Source organism: Muscardinus avellanarius, assembly GCF_963383645.1.
Source record: "Muscardinus avellanarius genome assembly, chromosome: 2".
Lineage (NCBI taxonomy): Eukaryota > Metazoa > Chordata > Mammalia > Rodentia > Gliridae > Muscardinus > Muscardinus avellanarius.
Genome location: NC_137787.1, coordinates 57,382,326 through 57,398,907, shown reverse-complemented (window position 1 = coordinate 57,398,907; position 16,582 = coordinate 57,382,326). Strand labels below are relative to the sequence as shown.

Genomic DNA, 16,582 nt, shown 5'->3' with positions numbered 1-16,582 from the left:
TGGAAGTGTACTTCCTGTAACAACCTTGAATTCTTATGTCTTTTAATGGAATGGCTGTGGACACATCTATTGCCTTTCAGACAACTCTTATCTTTCTTCTCTGCGTTTGCCGCCACTAGGATCTTTAATTACTGTCATAGACAAACTGGTCGATGGCTCTTTGTCTTATTCTGGAAAGATGCCTCTTAATTGAGTGCTCATATTCTATCCATCTGCTAAAACCCCATCCTTCCTGAAAACTGGCTGGGGGCACCCCAAAACAGAGTACCATTTCCCCTTGTGCATTTATAGTGATGAGACTCTCTCAACCTGCATGATGCAGAGACCCCTGCTGCCTTGGATAACCAGTCACCTTGACATTGGATTATCTAGTGCCCCACTGATGGAAAATGGCTTTAAACACTATTACTAGAAACTACATGATGATGTGAGATTGTAGTATACCAAAAAATATTTAAAAATTAAAAATTTAAAAACCTTGTTTTAATCAATAAATTATATTTGAGTATTTATTTCTATTTGGTTGATCCACTCTAAATAATTGTTCAACGTTGTGACAATCTCTAAGGTTGAGAATGAGGGTTCCATAGGCCAACCTGTAGTTAGGAAAGAAAATTGTACATCAAAAGCAGTGCTTCACACGCTGAGTGTGACAGTCCACATCTGTAATCCCAATACTTGGGAGGCCAAGACAAAAGGAGCATAGATTCGAGACCAGCATTAGCAACTTAGGGATACTCTCAGCAACTTAGTGAGACACTGACCCTAGAGAAAACTAAAAAAGTACTGAGAGTGTAGCTCAGAGGCAGAATGTCCCTGGGTTCAATCTCTAGTACTAAAATACAAAAAGAAAATTAAAACATACTTCACAGGAAGAAACAAAACAGACACTCATTAATAAAATTAATACTTAATTTTTAAAAATAAATTTATGTTCAAAGTTGCTATGGAGAAATCAGTTTCTTTTTCTCCATTTCCAAACACAGTTTGACTTGAAAACTTATTTGAGTGCATGGGGCAATATTTAGCTTCTTTGTGAGATCTTGAGTAGTCCTAGCCCTGAAGGAAGATGGTAGACTTGACTACAACATAATAAAGAGTATGAGAAACAAGTAACGTTTAAAATATTTTCTTGGGTATTCATACAGCTTAAACTCTTTGTATAATAAAGTGTGCAATCCTGCAACTTGAATTTTATCCATATAATAGAGGGAAGAAACATAACCCTGATACTGTGTGTCTCTAGGATTATATGTGAGAAGACTAAAAGGTAATGCACAAAAATATTAATGATGATTATCTTTTGATTAAAGGATTAAATTTTATATCTCTATGATTCACATGGCATAATATATACTCTTAAAAATTTTTTCTACTCATCAACAAACTCATTAAAAAGTGAGCCAAAGACCTTAACAGAAATCAACAAAAAGATATATAAGCTAATAAACATATAAAGGATGTTTTATTTCATAGGTCATCAAAGAAATGCAAATTAAAACAGTCAGTCACCACTACAAACCTGTTTCAGTGGCCAAAATCCAGAACACTGACAATAACAAATGCTGGCAAGAATGTAGAATAATAATAAATCTCATTCATTGCTGAGAAAAATGCAGAATGGTACAGCCACTCTGGAAAGACACTTTGTGGTTTCTAACAAAACCAAACATACTCCTATCATAGGATTCAGCAACTGCACTCCTTGATACATAATCAAATGAACTGAAAAATCTACATCACACAAAAATCTCCACATAGATATTTATAAATATTCTCTTCATCATTTCTCAAATCTGGAAGCAACGAAGATATCCTTCAATAAGTGAATGGATAAATAAACTGGTAAAAGCATATAATGGAATATTGTTCAACACTAAAAAGAAATGAACCATGAAGTCATCAAAAGACATGGAGAAAACTGAAATGCATATTATTAAGTGAAAAAAATCAATCAGAAATCATACTGATGATTTCAGCTACATGACATTCTGGAAAAGGCAAGCCTTAGAGATGGTGAAAAGATCAGTGGTTGCCAAAAGTTGGGAGGAGGGAGGGATAAATAAGCAGGAGACAGAAGATTTTTCAAGGAAGTAAAATTATTCTGTATGATACTATAATGGTAGATGCTAATCATTATACATTTGTTCAAAGCTGTAGAACATACAATACCAAGAGTGAACTCTCAAGTTGACAGTTGCATTTGGATGATACTGATATGTGAATGTAGATCCATCCCTTGTAACAAATGTGCCAGTCTGGCAAGACATTGATAAAGGAGGAAACTATTCGTAGGGGAGTAGCAGGGGGACACGGACGGAAACATCTGTACCTTCTGGGTTGTTTTGTTGTTGTTGTTGTTTTTTTTTTTTTTTTTTTTTTTTTTGGTGGTACTGGGGGTGGAACCCAGAGGCTTTCTACCTCCGGGCTCTACTCCCAGACCTCTTTTATACTTTATTTGGAAACAGGGTCTCACTAAGTTGCTGAGAGCCTCACTCAGTAGCTGAGGCTGGCTTCGAACCTGTGTGATACTCCTGTCTCAGCCTCCCAAGCGCTGGGACTATAATCGTGCGCCACCATGCCCGGCTTGTACCTTCTTTTGAATGTTGCTGTGAAACTTACACTGCTTTAAAAACTAAAGTCCATAAAATATTATTTCTTCTATCTTATGCTTGCAACTTAAGAATAATAGTGACAAGTATAAACACACTTTTCTATTTATGCACATGAGAAGTTCAAATATGAACTATAAACTATAATAGAAATTGTGCCCTAATAAGACCAAGATCATATGTTAACAAATATTCTACTCTAATGCATACTCAAGGTTGTAAGAAACCAGCTGGGCATGGTGGTACATGCCTATAACACCAGTACTTGGTAGGCTGAGACAGGAGGATCACAGGTTCAAAGCCAGCGTCAGCAACTTAGGCTGACAGCAACTTATTGAAATCTTGCTATGAAATAAAAATTAAACAGGGCTTGGTATATAACTTAAAGGTAGAATGATCCTGGGTTAAAACCACAGCATAAAAGGAAGGGAGGGAGGGAGGGAGGGAAGCCATAATAATTCTTCATTCACAGTGACTAAAACCCCAAAGGAAATTATATGAATATACTATTTCTAAATTATTTGGATAAACTATTTTTGTTCATTTAAAGACAGTAGTTTTAAAGTTTTAAAGAAAGTAGCTATCCTATGCAATTCAAGTCATCCCTTGTGCTTAACATTTAAAGATTTTTGTAGAATTATTATTGATAAAATTAGGGTTTGACATACACAAAATAAGTTATCATATAACTTCAATGAAAGCTAACTTCCTAAACTGATAAAACAAATAGTGGAATATTTGAAGAGCTTTAAAAATGAGCTGTCATTACTGGGTCAAGTCTTTTATAACTGCACCTTTTATTAGTCAGTCATATTTTAAAATCAAATATTTGAACAGCTATAACACAGTACATTGTCCAAACAGAAGAAATTAACATAAAGGAAAACAAAAATAGTGTCATAATCCCTATGAGAAGATTTAAGTCTAAAAACATGCAATATACTGCCCCCCCTTCCCATCAACTCCTATCCTCCTAGATATGTGAATATTTGGCTTGCTTTCCCATTTTCAACCACTACCTAGTAGTGTTGGCCCATTGTTTTCCAAAGATTCATGACTGAGTTTTACCTACAACTACTAATCACCCAAGATGTTAGTAATACAGAATTCTCTACCTCTTGTTGGTCAAGATTATGGAACTTAATGCCCTATTCACTGTTCCTACTTAGCCTAAAGTGATATGGACTTTGTTTTCTTGGAGTTCAATAAGAAATACCTATAAAGAATTGTGGGAAGTGTTTACAAACTCCACATTACAAACGAGTTGATTTCAAAAGACACAATGGAGAGAGGAGCAGCAGGGCCCAGTTGCCCTGCTCACCAGCTCGGCTCCCTGGGCTTCCGTTGTGCTCATTCCATATACCTACAAGTGATCGGCTGGCTGGCAGAATTACTCTTGAAAAACCAAGATAACTGAACCAAGTTAAGGAACTAGGGAAGAGTAAGTGGGAATAGTAACCAAACTATACCTGAAAAAATCATAAAAGGGATAGTGAATTCACATCTCAACATAGACAACATGATTTAGAAAGTTAGCAAAGTATAATGTTTAGGAGTTTAAGCTCTGGATTAGAGAAAACCTAGAACTGGATTCCAACACTGACTGGAAATTATATTGGTAAATCACTTCCAAGCTTCGGTTTTGTTTCTTTAGTTTGATCCACAAGATAAGGAAAATTATCCCTACTTCTTAAGAGGTTTTTGGTAATAATAATAATAATAATAATAATAATAATAATAATAATGCATCTCATATACTTCTCTAGTGCAGAATCTGGTAAATAGTAATTATTCAAAAGTGTAGTTACTATAGAAGATGTTTGTTTATTAATATTCTAGAAATCTACTCATTTAACATGCTCTCAGGACCTTTTCTGTGTGAACAGTAAATTCAAAAATTATTTTTTGTTTGTTTAGTTATTCTCTCAATTACTCATATGAACATATTCAAGAGAAATCCCCTTACCTTTGCTTTTACTATCAGTTCCTCGTGTTTATGAATTAGCTCCTCATTGTCTGAAAGTGATGAACCCAGACTCTGTTCCTGCAAATCTCTTATGGTTTTCTGAAACCAACAAGTAACCTAGGTAAAAAGCAATAAAGAAAGATCAAAATCAAATGATAAGGATAAGTGAGCAAGAGCTCAGAAATAATCCTTCAACCTTTCAATCTTCAGCTACTTTAATTTCTCCTTATATAAACTAATCACATAGATTAAATTAATATGTTTTTTTATTTTCTCTTCAGCTTCTACATGCTTAAGAAAAAACACAAAATAACTCCAGAAAAAGAATTTTAAAAATGGCTTATCAGTTTGGCATGAATAAAATAACCCAAAACTTCTTTAAAATGAAGAGCCAAAAATTGTTCCTATACAACTCATAGATCATACATTCGTTTCAACAATATTTTCCCCCTGGATACAAATACAAATCTGAATGTGGCTACATAGACCTATGTGAAGATATTAAGCAGTATATGTGGAATTGTTTTTCTACTATAAAAAGACAAGCTGGGCATAGTGGCACATACTTGTAATCCCGGTACTTGGGGGCTGAGATGGGAGGATTGCAGGTTAATGGACAGCCTCCGCTACTTAGTGAGGCCCTCTGCAACTTAGTGAGAACTTGTTTCAAAGTAAAGAATGAAAAATAAGGCTGGGGGTATACTCAGAGGTAGAATGGCCCTGGGTTCAATTTCCAGTACTGCAAAAGTATAAATAAATAAATAAATAAATAAATACATAAATAAATGCAAAAGAACTTAGTTTGTTGCTAATGCCGGAAATCTGTATTCTGAGGATGAATGGAAAAGTTATTAAAATTCTATTGACATTACCAGTGGTGAAGGCATGACTCATTCATGCAAACTTGACTTACAACATATACCATATACAGTGTTAAGACAGCAAATACTGAAGTATATTAAAATAAAAAATAACAACTATCATAGAACTTGAAAGAAGCCACACATTCATGTTCTCTCTCTCTCTTTTTCTTTCTCCTTCATCCCTCCCCACCCCAACCTTACGTGCTGGAAACTGAACTCAGGACCTCACACATACTAAGCAAGCACTTTGCCACTGAGCTTCATTCCCAACTCTCCATGCCAAACATTTTTTAAATGGTGCCATTACTTGACCTGGGACTTCTGGATATAGACTCCATTTGCCAGTTGAGGAAAGAGAGTTGAATTCATGCTCTCAAATCCTGAACAGCATTATCCTATGCTCATCTCATAGCTGCTGATTCTTAATAGGTCAATACAAGAAGAGAGCTTGCTAGTTGACTAGGGGGTATTATCTCTATTGTTCTTGACAAGTCTGTAACAATATGACATAGTCATGGCAAAGGGAATTTAACTGAGTTTTGGAGAGGTTAATCATATTATCAAGGGCTACACAGAAAATGGCAGAGACAGGAATTGTTTCCAAATCACAGGACTCCAAAGTCCGTGTTCTTTCTACTGTGCCCTGCTGCTATGCTTGGGTAACCTAAAGTCGTACAGCCCTCTCATCAGAGAGAATGACTTCAAAGCTGAGCAATGAGTACTGGCAGCCATTCAAAATGTTGGTATATTCAAAGCTAATTCTGTCTTTCTACAGTCTAGGTCGTCTTGCCTAAATAGTCATAGGACTTTTAAATCCTGTAACATGCAGAACTGTGTGAAGCAGGAAGTCAAGGAGAAAGCTACAGGAAGTCTAAAGCTCCACACTTCAATAAACGCAACACACACATCCAGCACAGAAGTCAGAGTTAAAGGCTTACTTAGGAAACATGGAATCTTTATAGGGCTGATATTGCAATGTTGATTATAAGAGCAAAAGGTCTAGACCAATGTGGAGCATTTCCCAGCATGGAATAGGCAGTAAAGTATGGACAAGAGGATTTCTCCAGTTTTCTGCTACTTGGAACTCTTTGTTACCCAGAATTTTAACATATCATCAGGGCAAAGAATAATGATGACCCTGTAGCAGTTGTCATGCGAATATATTTCCTTTTATTCAGAATACTTGGTAATCTATACATTATTTAGTAGTTCCCAAAAGGCTTATGTTTATGTATTTACAATTCCTGAAAGTCAGTTTGTTTCTCAGGTGACCCAATTAGAATTAGATGATAATCACACATACAGTGTGCATATTAGAAATCACAGAGAGTATTTTATCAAGAGCTATCAAATTTATTCATTGATTTATTGAGTTTTTATGAAATAAAATAATTTCTCACAAAAGTTGAAGGGGTTCATATAAAAACAGCCAGAGGAATGATTTAAGAGTTCCCTCAAAAGTAAAACAAACCATGAATATATCTTTCAGAGATCATTTATTTTATTAAGTATTGGGAGTGAGTTTATTTATTCTTAGCTTAAGTAGGAAGGGGGAGACCTAAAAATCTCAAGAATGCTTTATTAGAGACAGTTAATATAAATGCTGCGTGAGTGAAACGCGGTACAAACAGGTGTTTGCTAATCCCCCCAAACAGGTGAGATGTCTGAACCCTCAGATGATCCTATTAAGTTTTGTGAGTCAAAAACTTGTCATCTCACACATGCCAGTAGCGACGACAGCCAGGAGGGCGTTGGGTTGTTTTGATTTCTAAATGGTATCAACTGATCTCATCCCTAGATTTGGCCAATGCTATTTCAGCTCCCAAAGGATGCTATTCCCATAAAGCAATGCTATTCCTTACAAGAAAATGTTGTCTAGAACTGTGGTGATAGCTAGTATATCCCGTCCAAATACCTGCCTGTTAATGTATGCTGACTCCCTAGAGCTACACACTTTTACTACCAGATACACCCTAGAAAGAAAGATAAAAACAAGTTGGCACAAAACTCAGAAGTAGATCACTATAAGGGTGTTACATCTCATCACGAGGCATTCGCACACACAAGCAGCCTCATAGATGAGATTTACCATGTGTACTGTGGAATGCACACAAAATAGGCCCTCAGAGCCCTCACGCTAAAATAAGACACCCTAAATAACCAAGGGTATGTCAACCACAATACTCTGACACCCAGTAAATCAGGCACTGCATCTTGCAAGTAGCTACCGCGGACAGCTGCATGGATATTCAAGTGCACTTTTTATAAGCTTTTAAATTATATCAGCTGCTGCCCCAAAGCCCAAGTGATAAGTACAGTAAATGATAGACATTTCTGTAGAACATGATCCCTGCAAAATGATGAAAATATGATCTATGGATTGAGGGGATGTGGGAAGGAAGGAAAAACAAAAAGCACCCCAAGTGTAAACTGGAAAACTTTTCTCAGCACTCATAGACTAATGGAGGGACATGAAATAAGTTTCCTCTCTTCAGTTCCTACCTTTTAGCCTGACCTAAGCAATGTGTTTATGATCAGTTTATCAGTCTGACATGGCTTCTTGATACTCTAAGGAGACAGAACTAAGTCAGAAAAGAGATGGAACCGATTTTTTTTAAATGGGAATAGAGGTGGGGATGGTAGCCATCAGAGAGTGACAAAAGATAGAAAGGAAGAGAAGTCAGCAAAGATGCAAAGGCAAATAAGGGATGTTTCATGAAAAACAAGAGCTACCTTGACAGTTAAAGAAGGGTGCTGGGAAATTTCTACCAAATGGCATGGGTGTAGACTCACACTGCCCAGTGTAGTGGCCACTAGCAACACATGGCCATTGAGTACGTGGAAAGTGACTAGTCCAAACTGAAATGTGCTCTAAGTATAAAATACACATCAGACCTCAAGACTTTGCATAAAAATAATCTCATCGAGAATGATGGTTTCCATTACCTATTGAAATAATATCTTGGATATATTGGTTAAATAAAATATGTTATTACTTTTCACATCTGCCGTGGCTTTTCACATTTTAAAATATTTATTTTACATTATGTGAAGTGAGATCAGCCAAGCACAGAAAGAGAAGGGACATATGATTTCTCTAATATGTCCAAACTAGGGAGTATTAGGAATACCAGAGGGACTCCAGACAATGGAGTGGAAACCTCAGCAAAGCTAGAATGGAAGGGTGGGAGAGGAAGAAGGCTGAGGTTGATTAATGGAGGAGCTACATCTGAATATGTGTAAAAGTATGAATACAGCATGGTCAACCTGGACACTCACTTTTGGGGGGGAGGGTAAGTGGGGAGAGGGCACCAAGCACAGTCTGAACGTATGCCATTTTCAATATATTCCACATAAAAATAAAAAAGAGAAAAATATTTATTTTTACTTTTTGATGGCTACTAGCTTATTTAAAATCACATATTTGGTTTGAATTATATTTTTATTGGATGGTTCTGTTGTTTAAGGATGTTTGGAAAATCCTAGCTTGTTAAATATACATGTAAAGATTGAGTTTTAATTATGAGGAATTTAAGGCAGAGCTAGGAGAGCGGCAAAACGAGCTTTTCCGCTGGGAAAGCCCTGACCACAGGGCAGGGCTGGGTGAGGCCCTTTCCAAGAAGCTGATTGGCTGAGCTCAGTAGCTAAGCAGAGGAAGACAGCTTTAGGGAAAGCAGAGAGAACATAGGGACTCATTTTCACTCTCCCCCTTTACGTGATTAGATTAGACATTCATTCTTTGCAGGTAGAGGGAACTCAAGATGCATGAGTGTTGAACATAAGTGTATCAGCTAAGTAGGAATGAGAGCCAAGAACGTTATTGAAAGTAGTAGCCTTGGGCAGGGAAGGACTAGTGTTTGTTTGTTAGACATTATACGCCCACTCAGAACCCATGCTAGGAGATAAGAGAAGTACACCTGACCTTCACACAGAGATGTATAACGTACTATTTGGAGAAGTTTATAATGTTGTCTCATCCAGTCTTTATACTCTGACTACAGTGGATATATATATATATATATATATATATATATATATATATATATATTTCTTGGTACTGGAAATGGAACTCAGGGGCATTTTACCTCTGAGCTACACCTCCAGCCCTATTCTATTCTTTTATTTTGCTGTTTTAAGTTGTGAAGGGGCTAACCAAGTTGCTGAGGCTGGCCATAAACCTGTAGTCCTCTTGTCTCAGTCTCCCACACACTGGGATTACAAGTGTGTGCCACCACACCCAACAGATATATACATTAAAAAAAAAGAGTTGACAAGCTAAATATCTTACTAATCTAACACAAAACCATTAAGAAGGTAGTCCCATAGGTGAGGGCAATAATTCCATGCTCAGAATTTATGTTTTTGATCCAATATTTATTTTTCCTTCTCATCATATCCATGTGCAGAAATAACAGATTTTGGAGAAGTGGTTCTTAGTCTATGTTCATAAGCATTCCTAAAATAAAAACCACATTGCAAAGGTTACAGTTATAGAACCTAATTCTAATATGAAAATAGGTCCCGTGTACAATCATGGTGGCTCAATGGAAATACTGCCTTTGAGAGAATTAATGGAAATGAAGCCAAAACCACCAGGAAGCGGTCAGCTATGAGCAGAGCTGAGCAAGCACAGGCTTAGAGCTCCAGTTCCCAAGTAATGTGTGCCAAAGACAGGACTAAAGCCTCGGACCCACGCAAAAACAAAATGCTCTGGAATTCCCAAGTATAAAGGGTGCAGGTGGTAAGAAGGTGGACTGCTGCCCTGGCCCAAAGCCGTGCCCATGCTTCAAACTCTACCAACCACCACAGATTTCTTTTCCTACAGTGTGTTCTACAATTTGAGATAGGATCTTATTTTTTTATCTTTATTTAAAACTATGCTGGAGGAGGCAAGTTAGCAATAAACAATTCAAACCACCTTAATAGAAATGCTTAAGGGAAGATGATAATCTCCTCAAATTACTTTCATTTTCTTTTCCATGAGAAAATTGTTTTTGCCAAATAACCAGTTACTATTAGAGACCACAAAAAAAAAAAAAACCGGATGGGGGGAGGGGGAAGGGCATTCATTATTTATCTTCTTTAACCCAAGAATTTTTAAGTCCCCCTTCCACATACCGAAAACATATATACACATATATCAAAATATTTTCACTTATAGTTGATGGCCACGGGTGACAATTTCAATGTTTACTTTGATTTTAAATACATGTTAGTATTGTAGCAATAAACTTAGTTCCTATAAGGTTTTGTGTTTTCATTCATGTATGCATATGTGTGTGTGTATATATATATATATATATATATATATATATATATATACATATACATATACACAGTGTGTGTGTGTGTGTGTGTGTGTGTGTGTGTGTGTGTGGTACTGGGGATTGAAGCCAGGGTGTTCTACCTCTGAGCTATACCCTTAGACTTTTTTATTTTTCTTTTTGCAGATCTGGGGATGGAACCCAGGTGTATTTGACCTCAGAGATACACCCCCTGACCTATTTTTTATTCTTTATTTTGAAACAGGGTCTCACTAAGTTACAGAGTGCCTCACTAAGTACACTAGGCTGTCTGTGAGCCACGATCCTCTAGTCTCAGCCTCCCACAAACTGGGATTACAAGCATACACCACCACTCCCAGCTTAGACTTTTTTTTTGTTTTTAAGTTGAAACAGTCTCATTAAGCTGCAGAGGGCCTCCCTAAGATGCAAAGACTTGCTGGGAACCTGCAATATTCCGGTCTCAGCCTCCCAAGTACTGGGATCACAGGCATGCCCCAACACACCTGGGTCTTCTTTAATTTTTATATAGTAGGAAGCCACTTGTTTTTATCTTGTATAGGTAAGCCAGTTAAATGCAGTCCTCACTTAACTAGGCAATAACCATACTTCAAATATCCATGTGCTCCATTAAGTGATAATATATAAAGAGGCACTAAAGCCATGTTGCTGATGTTTGTACCAGAGGACCTATAAGAGGGGAGAGAAAAGAAGAATTGTTGCTATAAACGGAGTTGTTTAGCCTGAACTGAGTCTATACAGTTTATACCCTAACCCTAAGGCTTTGTCCATATATTGTAGATTGTAACCTGATGTACCAAAAGATTATAACCACTGCTCTAGAAAGAGGCTGAGTCTCAGCCAATCACAAGACACCAGCTGTTTAAGCCATGCTTAAATGACACAGGTGTGAGCAGTAACTAGTATTGTTCTCTTGGTGACTCACTTCATTGTTTAAGTCACTTTCTTTCCTCTGGCTGTGGAGGTGTGGTGCAGCTGGGCCTTCTGCCTGCTGGGTCCAGGGTCCAGACTGCTGCTGCCTAATTCTGGAATCATAAGTAGAGCTAACAAAATGCTACAAGGCTATGTTTGTTATAATTTTGACTTTTAACACTGCTAAACATGTGGATTGGGTTTCTGTTATTGGATGCAGGTTGAGACTGATCTAACTATATGCCAGTTGATATTTGGGCTTAGCTTCAGAGATTTGAAGAACATAATGTTCAGAATTTTCTTTCGTAGAATGTAGGATCCCTCGTTGAATTACTGAAGTCAGAGAGAAGGTGTTAGTGTCTTTTCAAATTATTAAATCCCAGGATTCATGCTGGGACTGGTGGCTCATACTTATAATTCCAGCTATTCAGGAGGCTGAGGCAAGAAGATCACAAGACTGAGTTCAGCCTGGGCAATTTAGTGAGACTGTCTCAAATTTAAAAAAAAAAAAAAGGCTGTGGATGTAGCTCAGTGGTAGAAAGAACTCTTGCCTAGTATCCACAAGGCCCTGGATTCAGTCCCTAGTAACACCCCCACAAAACACACACACACACACACACACACACACACACACACACACACACAGAAAAACCCAAGACTATTTGTCAATGGATAGTAAGAAAGCTAAAATATATTACCATAAGATAAAAATTGTTACGTTATTAAAAAGCTTCACAAATAATCTTTCTCCCTGTCTCATATTATAATCTCGTGTATTTAAATTATTCTGACCTGAGCCGGGCGTGGTGGCGCACGCTTGTAATCCCTGCGTTTGGGAGGCTGAGACAGGAGGATCGCACAGGTTCGAAGCCAGCCTCAGCTACTTAGTGAGGCTCTCAGCAACTTAGTGTGACCCTGTTTCCAAACAAAACATAAAATAGGTCTGGGAGTATAGCCAGGAGGGAGAAAGCCTCTGGGTTCCACACCCAGTACCACACACAAAAAAAAATTATTGACCTATATTGGGATATAATTTATCTTCTCTTGCCTTTATTTCAAGAAAAATGGTACTAAGGACTTCCCTTCCAAACATTTTCCTCACATGTTATTTGGGCTTAGATAGGCTCTTTAATTCCAGTGACTCCGTGGTAGAAAGATGTTTATTTTAGTTCAGTGGATAAAGTTAGAACAGTGAAAGTCTCTGGAGCTCTATTTTGTTTTAGCAGTATGTCCAACACACTGGGTGGGCATTCCCTAGCAGTAGAAGGAAGTCTTCTTTCAAAAAGGCAGCATAGCCCTGCCCAGTACCTTGGCAACATCTATCTCTGCCAAAGATATCCAAGGCATGGCTTTCCAAAAGAACTTAGAATTCTACTCTAAGAGCCCTAGAGCAAATTGTATTCGTTGTGTGTGTGAGGTCAAGAGAGAGAGACAGCAGTAGAGTGACCAGAGTTTGACATTTTCCCATCACCATCCCAGTCCCAAGGTCATACAGCTTTATGGTTTTATACTGAAACTTTGGCCTTAAACCCCTGGTTGTCAGAAGAAAATTGGTCAGAAAGTATCATACTGACAGGATAAATAACTGCTAAATTTTAAAGGATGCTGTAATGCATATAAAGAATTTCACTTATTTTGTTTAATTGGCAGTCTCCCCATGAAATGTATTAAAATGAATTGGCTGTTTGGGTTTGTCTTTAGGGACTACAAAATGAGGGGAAAAGAGAAAATAAGCTCCTTTCCCTGGCCAGTTTAGGGTGGTGGTAGTGCCAGGGAGAAAAGGAAAGCCAACAATCTCCAACAGCAGGACAGGACAAGAAAGAAAAAGAGCTCCCGGAGGCAGAGGGATGGGCACAGGTAGCCCGGGGCTCAGCAGATGGCTCGGGCAGCAGCAGCAGCAGCAGCAGCTAATTTTGTCGCACAATGGGTATGAGGGGTGACAGCAATACAGAGTCTTCCTCAGAAAGCACACACATCACTTCAGAGAATGAGCTCAGTCACAGTATGGACTCCATCACACCAGCTGATGGAGGGCTTAAGAACCTCCCAGTCAAAAACCGTATAGCAGCACCCCTTATACATGGTGGCTATGTTCCAAGGCCCTCAATGTTTGCTCAAAACTAAGGGGAGCACCAAATCCTATATACTATTTTTTCTATAACATACCCATAATAACGTTTATTTTAGAAATCGGGTACAGTAAGAGATGAACCACAATAACCAATAATAAAATAGAACGGGGGTGAAGGGTGTAGCTTAGTGGTAGAGGCAGGCAGGCAAGCAGACAGACACAAAGAAAGGAAGGAAGGAAAAAAGGAAGGAGAGGTAGATGAATTATAATAATATGCTGTAATAAAAGTTATTTAATCTTCAAATTATTTTTTCTCAAGTTCTCTGCTTAATATTTTAGGCCACAATTGACTGTGGGTAACTAAAATAGTTGAAAATAAAACTTCAAGTCATAGGGACAGCTGGGTGTGGTTTGCACACTTGTAATCTCAATACTTGGGAGGCTAAGACAAGAGGATCACAGGTGCCCGGCTAGCCTCAGCAACTTAGTAAAGCCCTCCTCATCTTACTGAGAACTTGTTTCCAAATAAAATAAAATTGGGCTGGAGGTATATCTCAGAGGTAGAACACCCCTAAGTTCAATCACCAGTATCACACAAAAATAAGTAAGTAAATAAATAAAAAAGAAGAGACAACTTTATATAGAAGTGACAAAAAAAGTAAATTTTATGAAAATGTAGTCAACTCTAACAAATATAAATTTAGCTAATGGGTGAAGAAATTTAGGGAGGGGAATATTGATTTTTAATTATCCTGCAAAGAAAGCTAATCTTTTGAATAAACTTAGATACCAAGCCATGAAATGACATTCTTCTCCTCCATGTGAGAACATTTTAGAAAACTAAGCTTACAGTAGTTTAGAGAAAAAGTGTGGGGTTCAGCTAACACGCAGGGTTTTATGCAGTGACAGTGAAGCTGACAGAGAGCCATGTGAACACTCAGCACATATCCAGCACCTAACCTATGCCAAGTGGTGCCCTAAACATTTTTACATATATGATCTTATTTGGTTTTTCAATAAATCTATAGGCAGATACTATTATTATCCCTAATTTACAGAAAAAGAAACCAATGCACAGACCAATAACTGAGCCCAAACCACATAGCTAGTAAATGTAAACACTGGAGGCTGATAGCCATGACATCTGTATCAGAGCCCTGGTTAGTGCCCTGGACCTGCTCACCCACTGAGAACAAGAGAGATGGGCAGACACTCTAATGAGCAAAGTTTTCTACTGCTTCTGAAATCACATATTTCTCCTACAAACACTAAGTTAGGTTGCATTTCTTGCTGGCATGCCTTGGAGAGAATTCTAGAACAGCCTATGTGATAAAATAAAATTTTGTGACCAATTTTAGCCTACAAATGGCTGGATAGCTGTTCATGTCTGTTATTGGATCAAACTATTAGATTCTAGTTATCATCAAGATAATTTGATCCTTATTTTGGTTTATATCAGGCGATGTTTGAAAGCTACAGTCAAAGAAGGGTTTAAAAAAACAAGAAAAGGCCCTTGCTTCATGTTATCTCTTATTAACTTAATCTGGCAACCATTCAAGCTCTAAATCTTAGAAAGTGGCAACGTGCATCAGAGAGCACACACATGTGCACGTGTGTGTATTGCACACACAGTTTCATAGATGCCCGCCAGGATCAAGGTTGGTGCCCTGAGGCTGTATTTATACAGGTCATCTCTGATATCATTTAAATTGTCTCTTGACAGCAAATATACTGCATTATTATTATGTACTTTATACTCAAATTGTGACCCACAACGCCTTCCAAATAAATTCTGTTAGCCTCCCCTCCCCCAAAGATGTGTATCTTATATGTACGTGTATGTGACCTGGACAGTAAAGAAATTGTCTCCCTCATCTTAGCTCTCCTACATGTCCTTGACACTGTCTTATACAAAGAGGCCATGAATAACTTTGTTTTAATATATTTGTTTGTCTCACTTATGCCTGATTGGAGCAATTGAGAAGAATTACATTCATAAATCTTCTTGCCAAGATAATTAATTATGAACAAAATACTCCAAGCTGCTTCTGATTCTCATTAATGAAGCAGATTATCTGCAAAATAAGATGTTGCTAGAGCCGAGAAAAAGGGCAGCTGCTCATCTTTCAGTGTAAAACAAGCACCCATTTTTATGTCTGAAAAACAATGATAAAGAAAGAACATGCCATGATTATGTTTACCAGGCTCTCACATCCCAATTAAGATGGAGAACTCTGTGGCTTTCCTTTACGTTTTTCTGGAATTGATGTAAATCTTAAGTCACTATCATACTTGTCATTTAATTTCTTTTCCAAAGGCAAATTACCTGCCCTTTTCAAAGGCATTAGGCCATAAGCACTTAAAGGAGAGAAACACTAAATGGATCTTGCAAAAGGCCCTTAGGAGTAGTGCAATCAGACATGCACGTTATCATTCATCAGTAATCTTTTGTTCTAATTCTCCCTTAATTTTCTTTTAGGTGGTTAAAATAGTTGACAAAGATTATATCTTAGTAATGTAAAGTTTGGCAGCTCCTATAGTCCCTTAAAACAGGTACATAACTACAAAAGATTTTGCCCTCCAATGAAGTGTGGTTCTACAGTTGTCTAGGATTATCAGATTATCCAGGAAGATGATAATCTTCAAACCTCAATTACTAGCAGTCACACTCAATTTGGAGTCCCTGGTGCTAATATGCATTATTACATCAACAAAATTGTCAAGTAGAACATCCAGAAAAACTTGAAAAATCCAGATAAAAGAATTATGCTAATTACCTACATAGGCTTTAAAACATTTCCTTGTTCGCATAATATCAACACTGTTAACATTAACTATTGTTATCATTAACTATT

The 16,582-nt window shown here is 37.5% G+C and overlaps 1 protein-coding gene across 1 annotated transcript in view; it reads right to left on the bottom strand.

Annotated features, from left to right (window-relative positions):
- The window catches only part of CCDC141 (coiled-coil domain containing 141), a gene marked incomplete at both ends in the record, with an annotated part of 200,424 nt that overhangs the window by 119,828 nt on the left and 64,014 nt on the right, over positions 1 to 16,582 (bottom strand). The window contains one exon of the mRNA XM_080689625.1: positions 4,579 to 4,695. Coding sequence (XP_080545751.1) covers positions 4,579 to 4,695 — 117 coding nt within the window. The remainder of the gene's footprint in view (positions 1 to 4,578; positions 4,696 to 16,582) is intronic.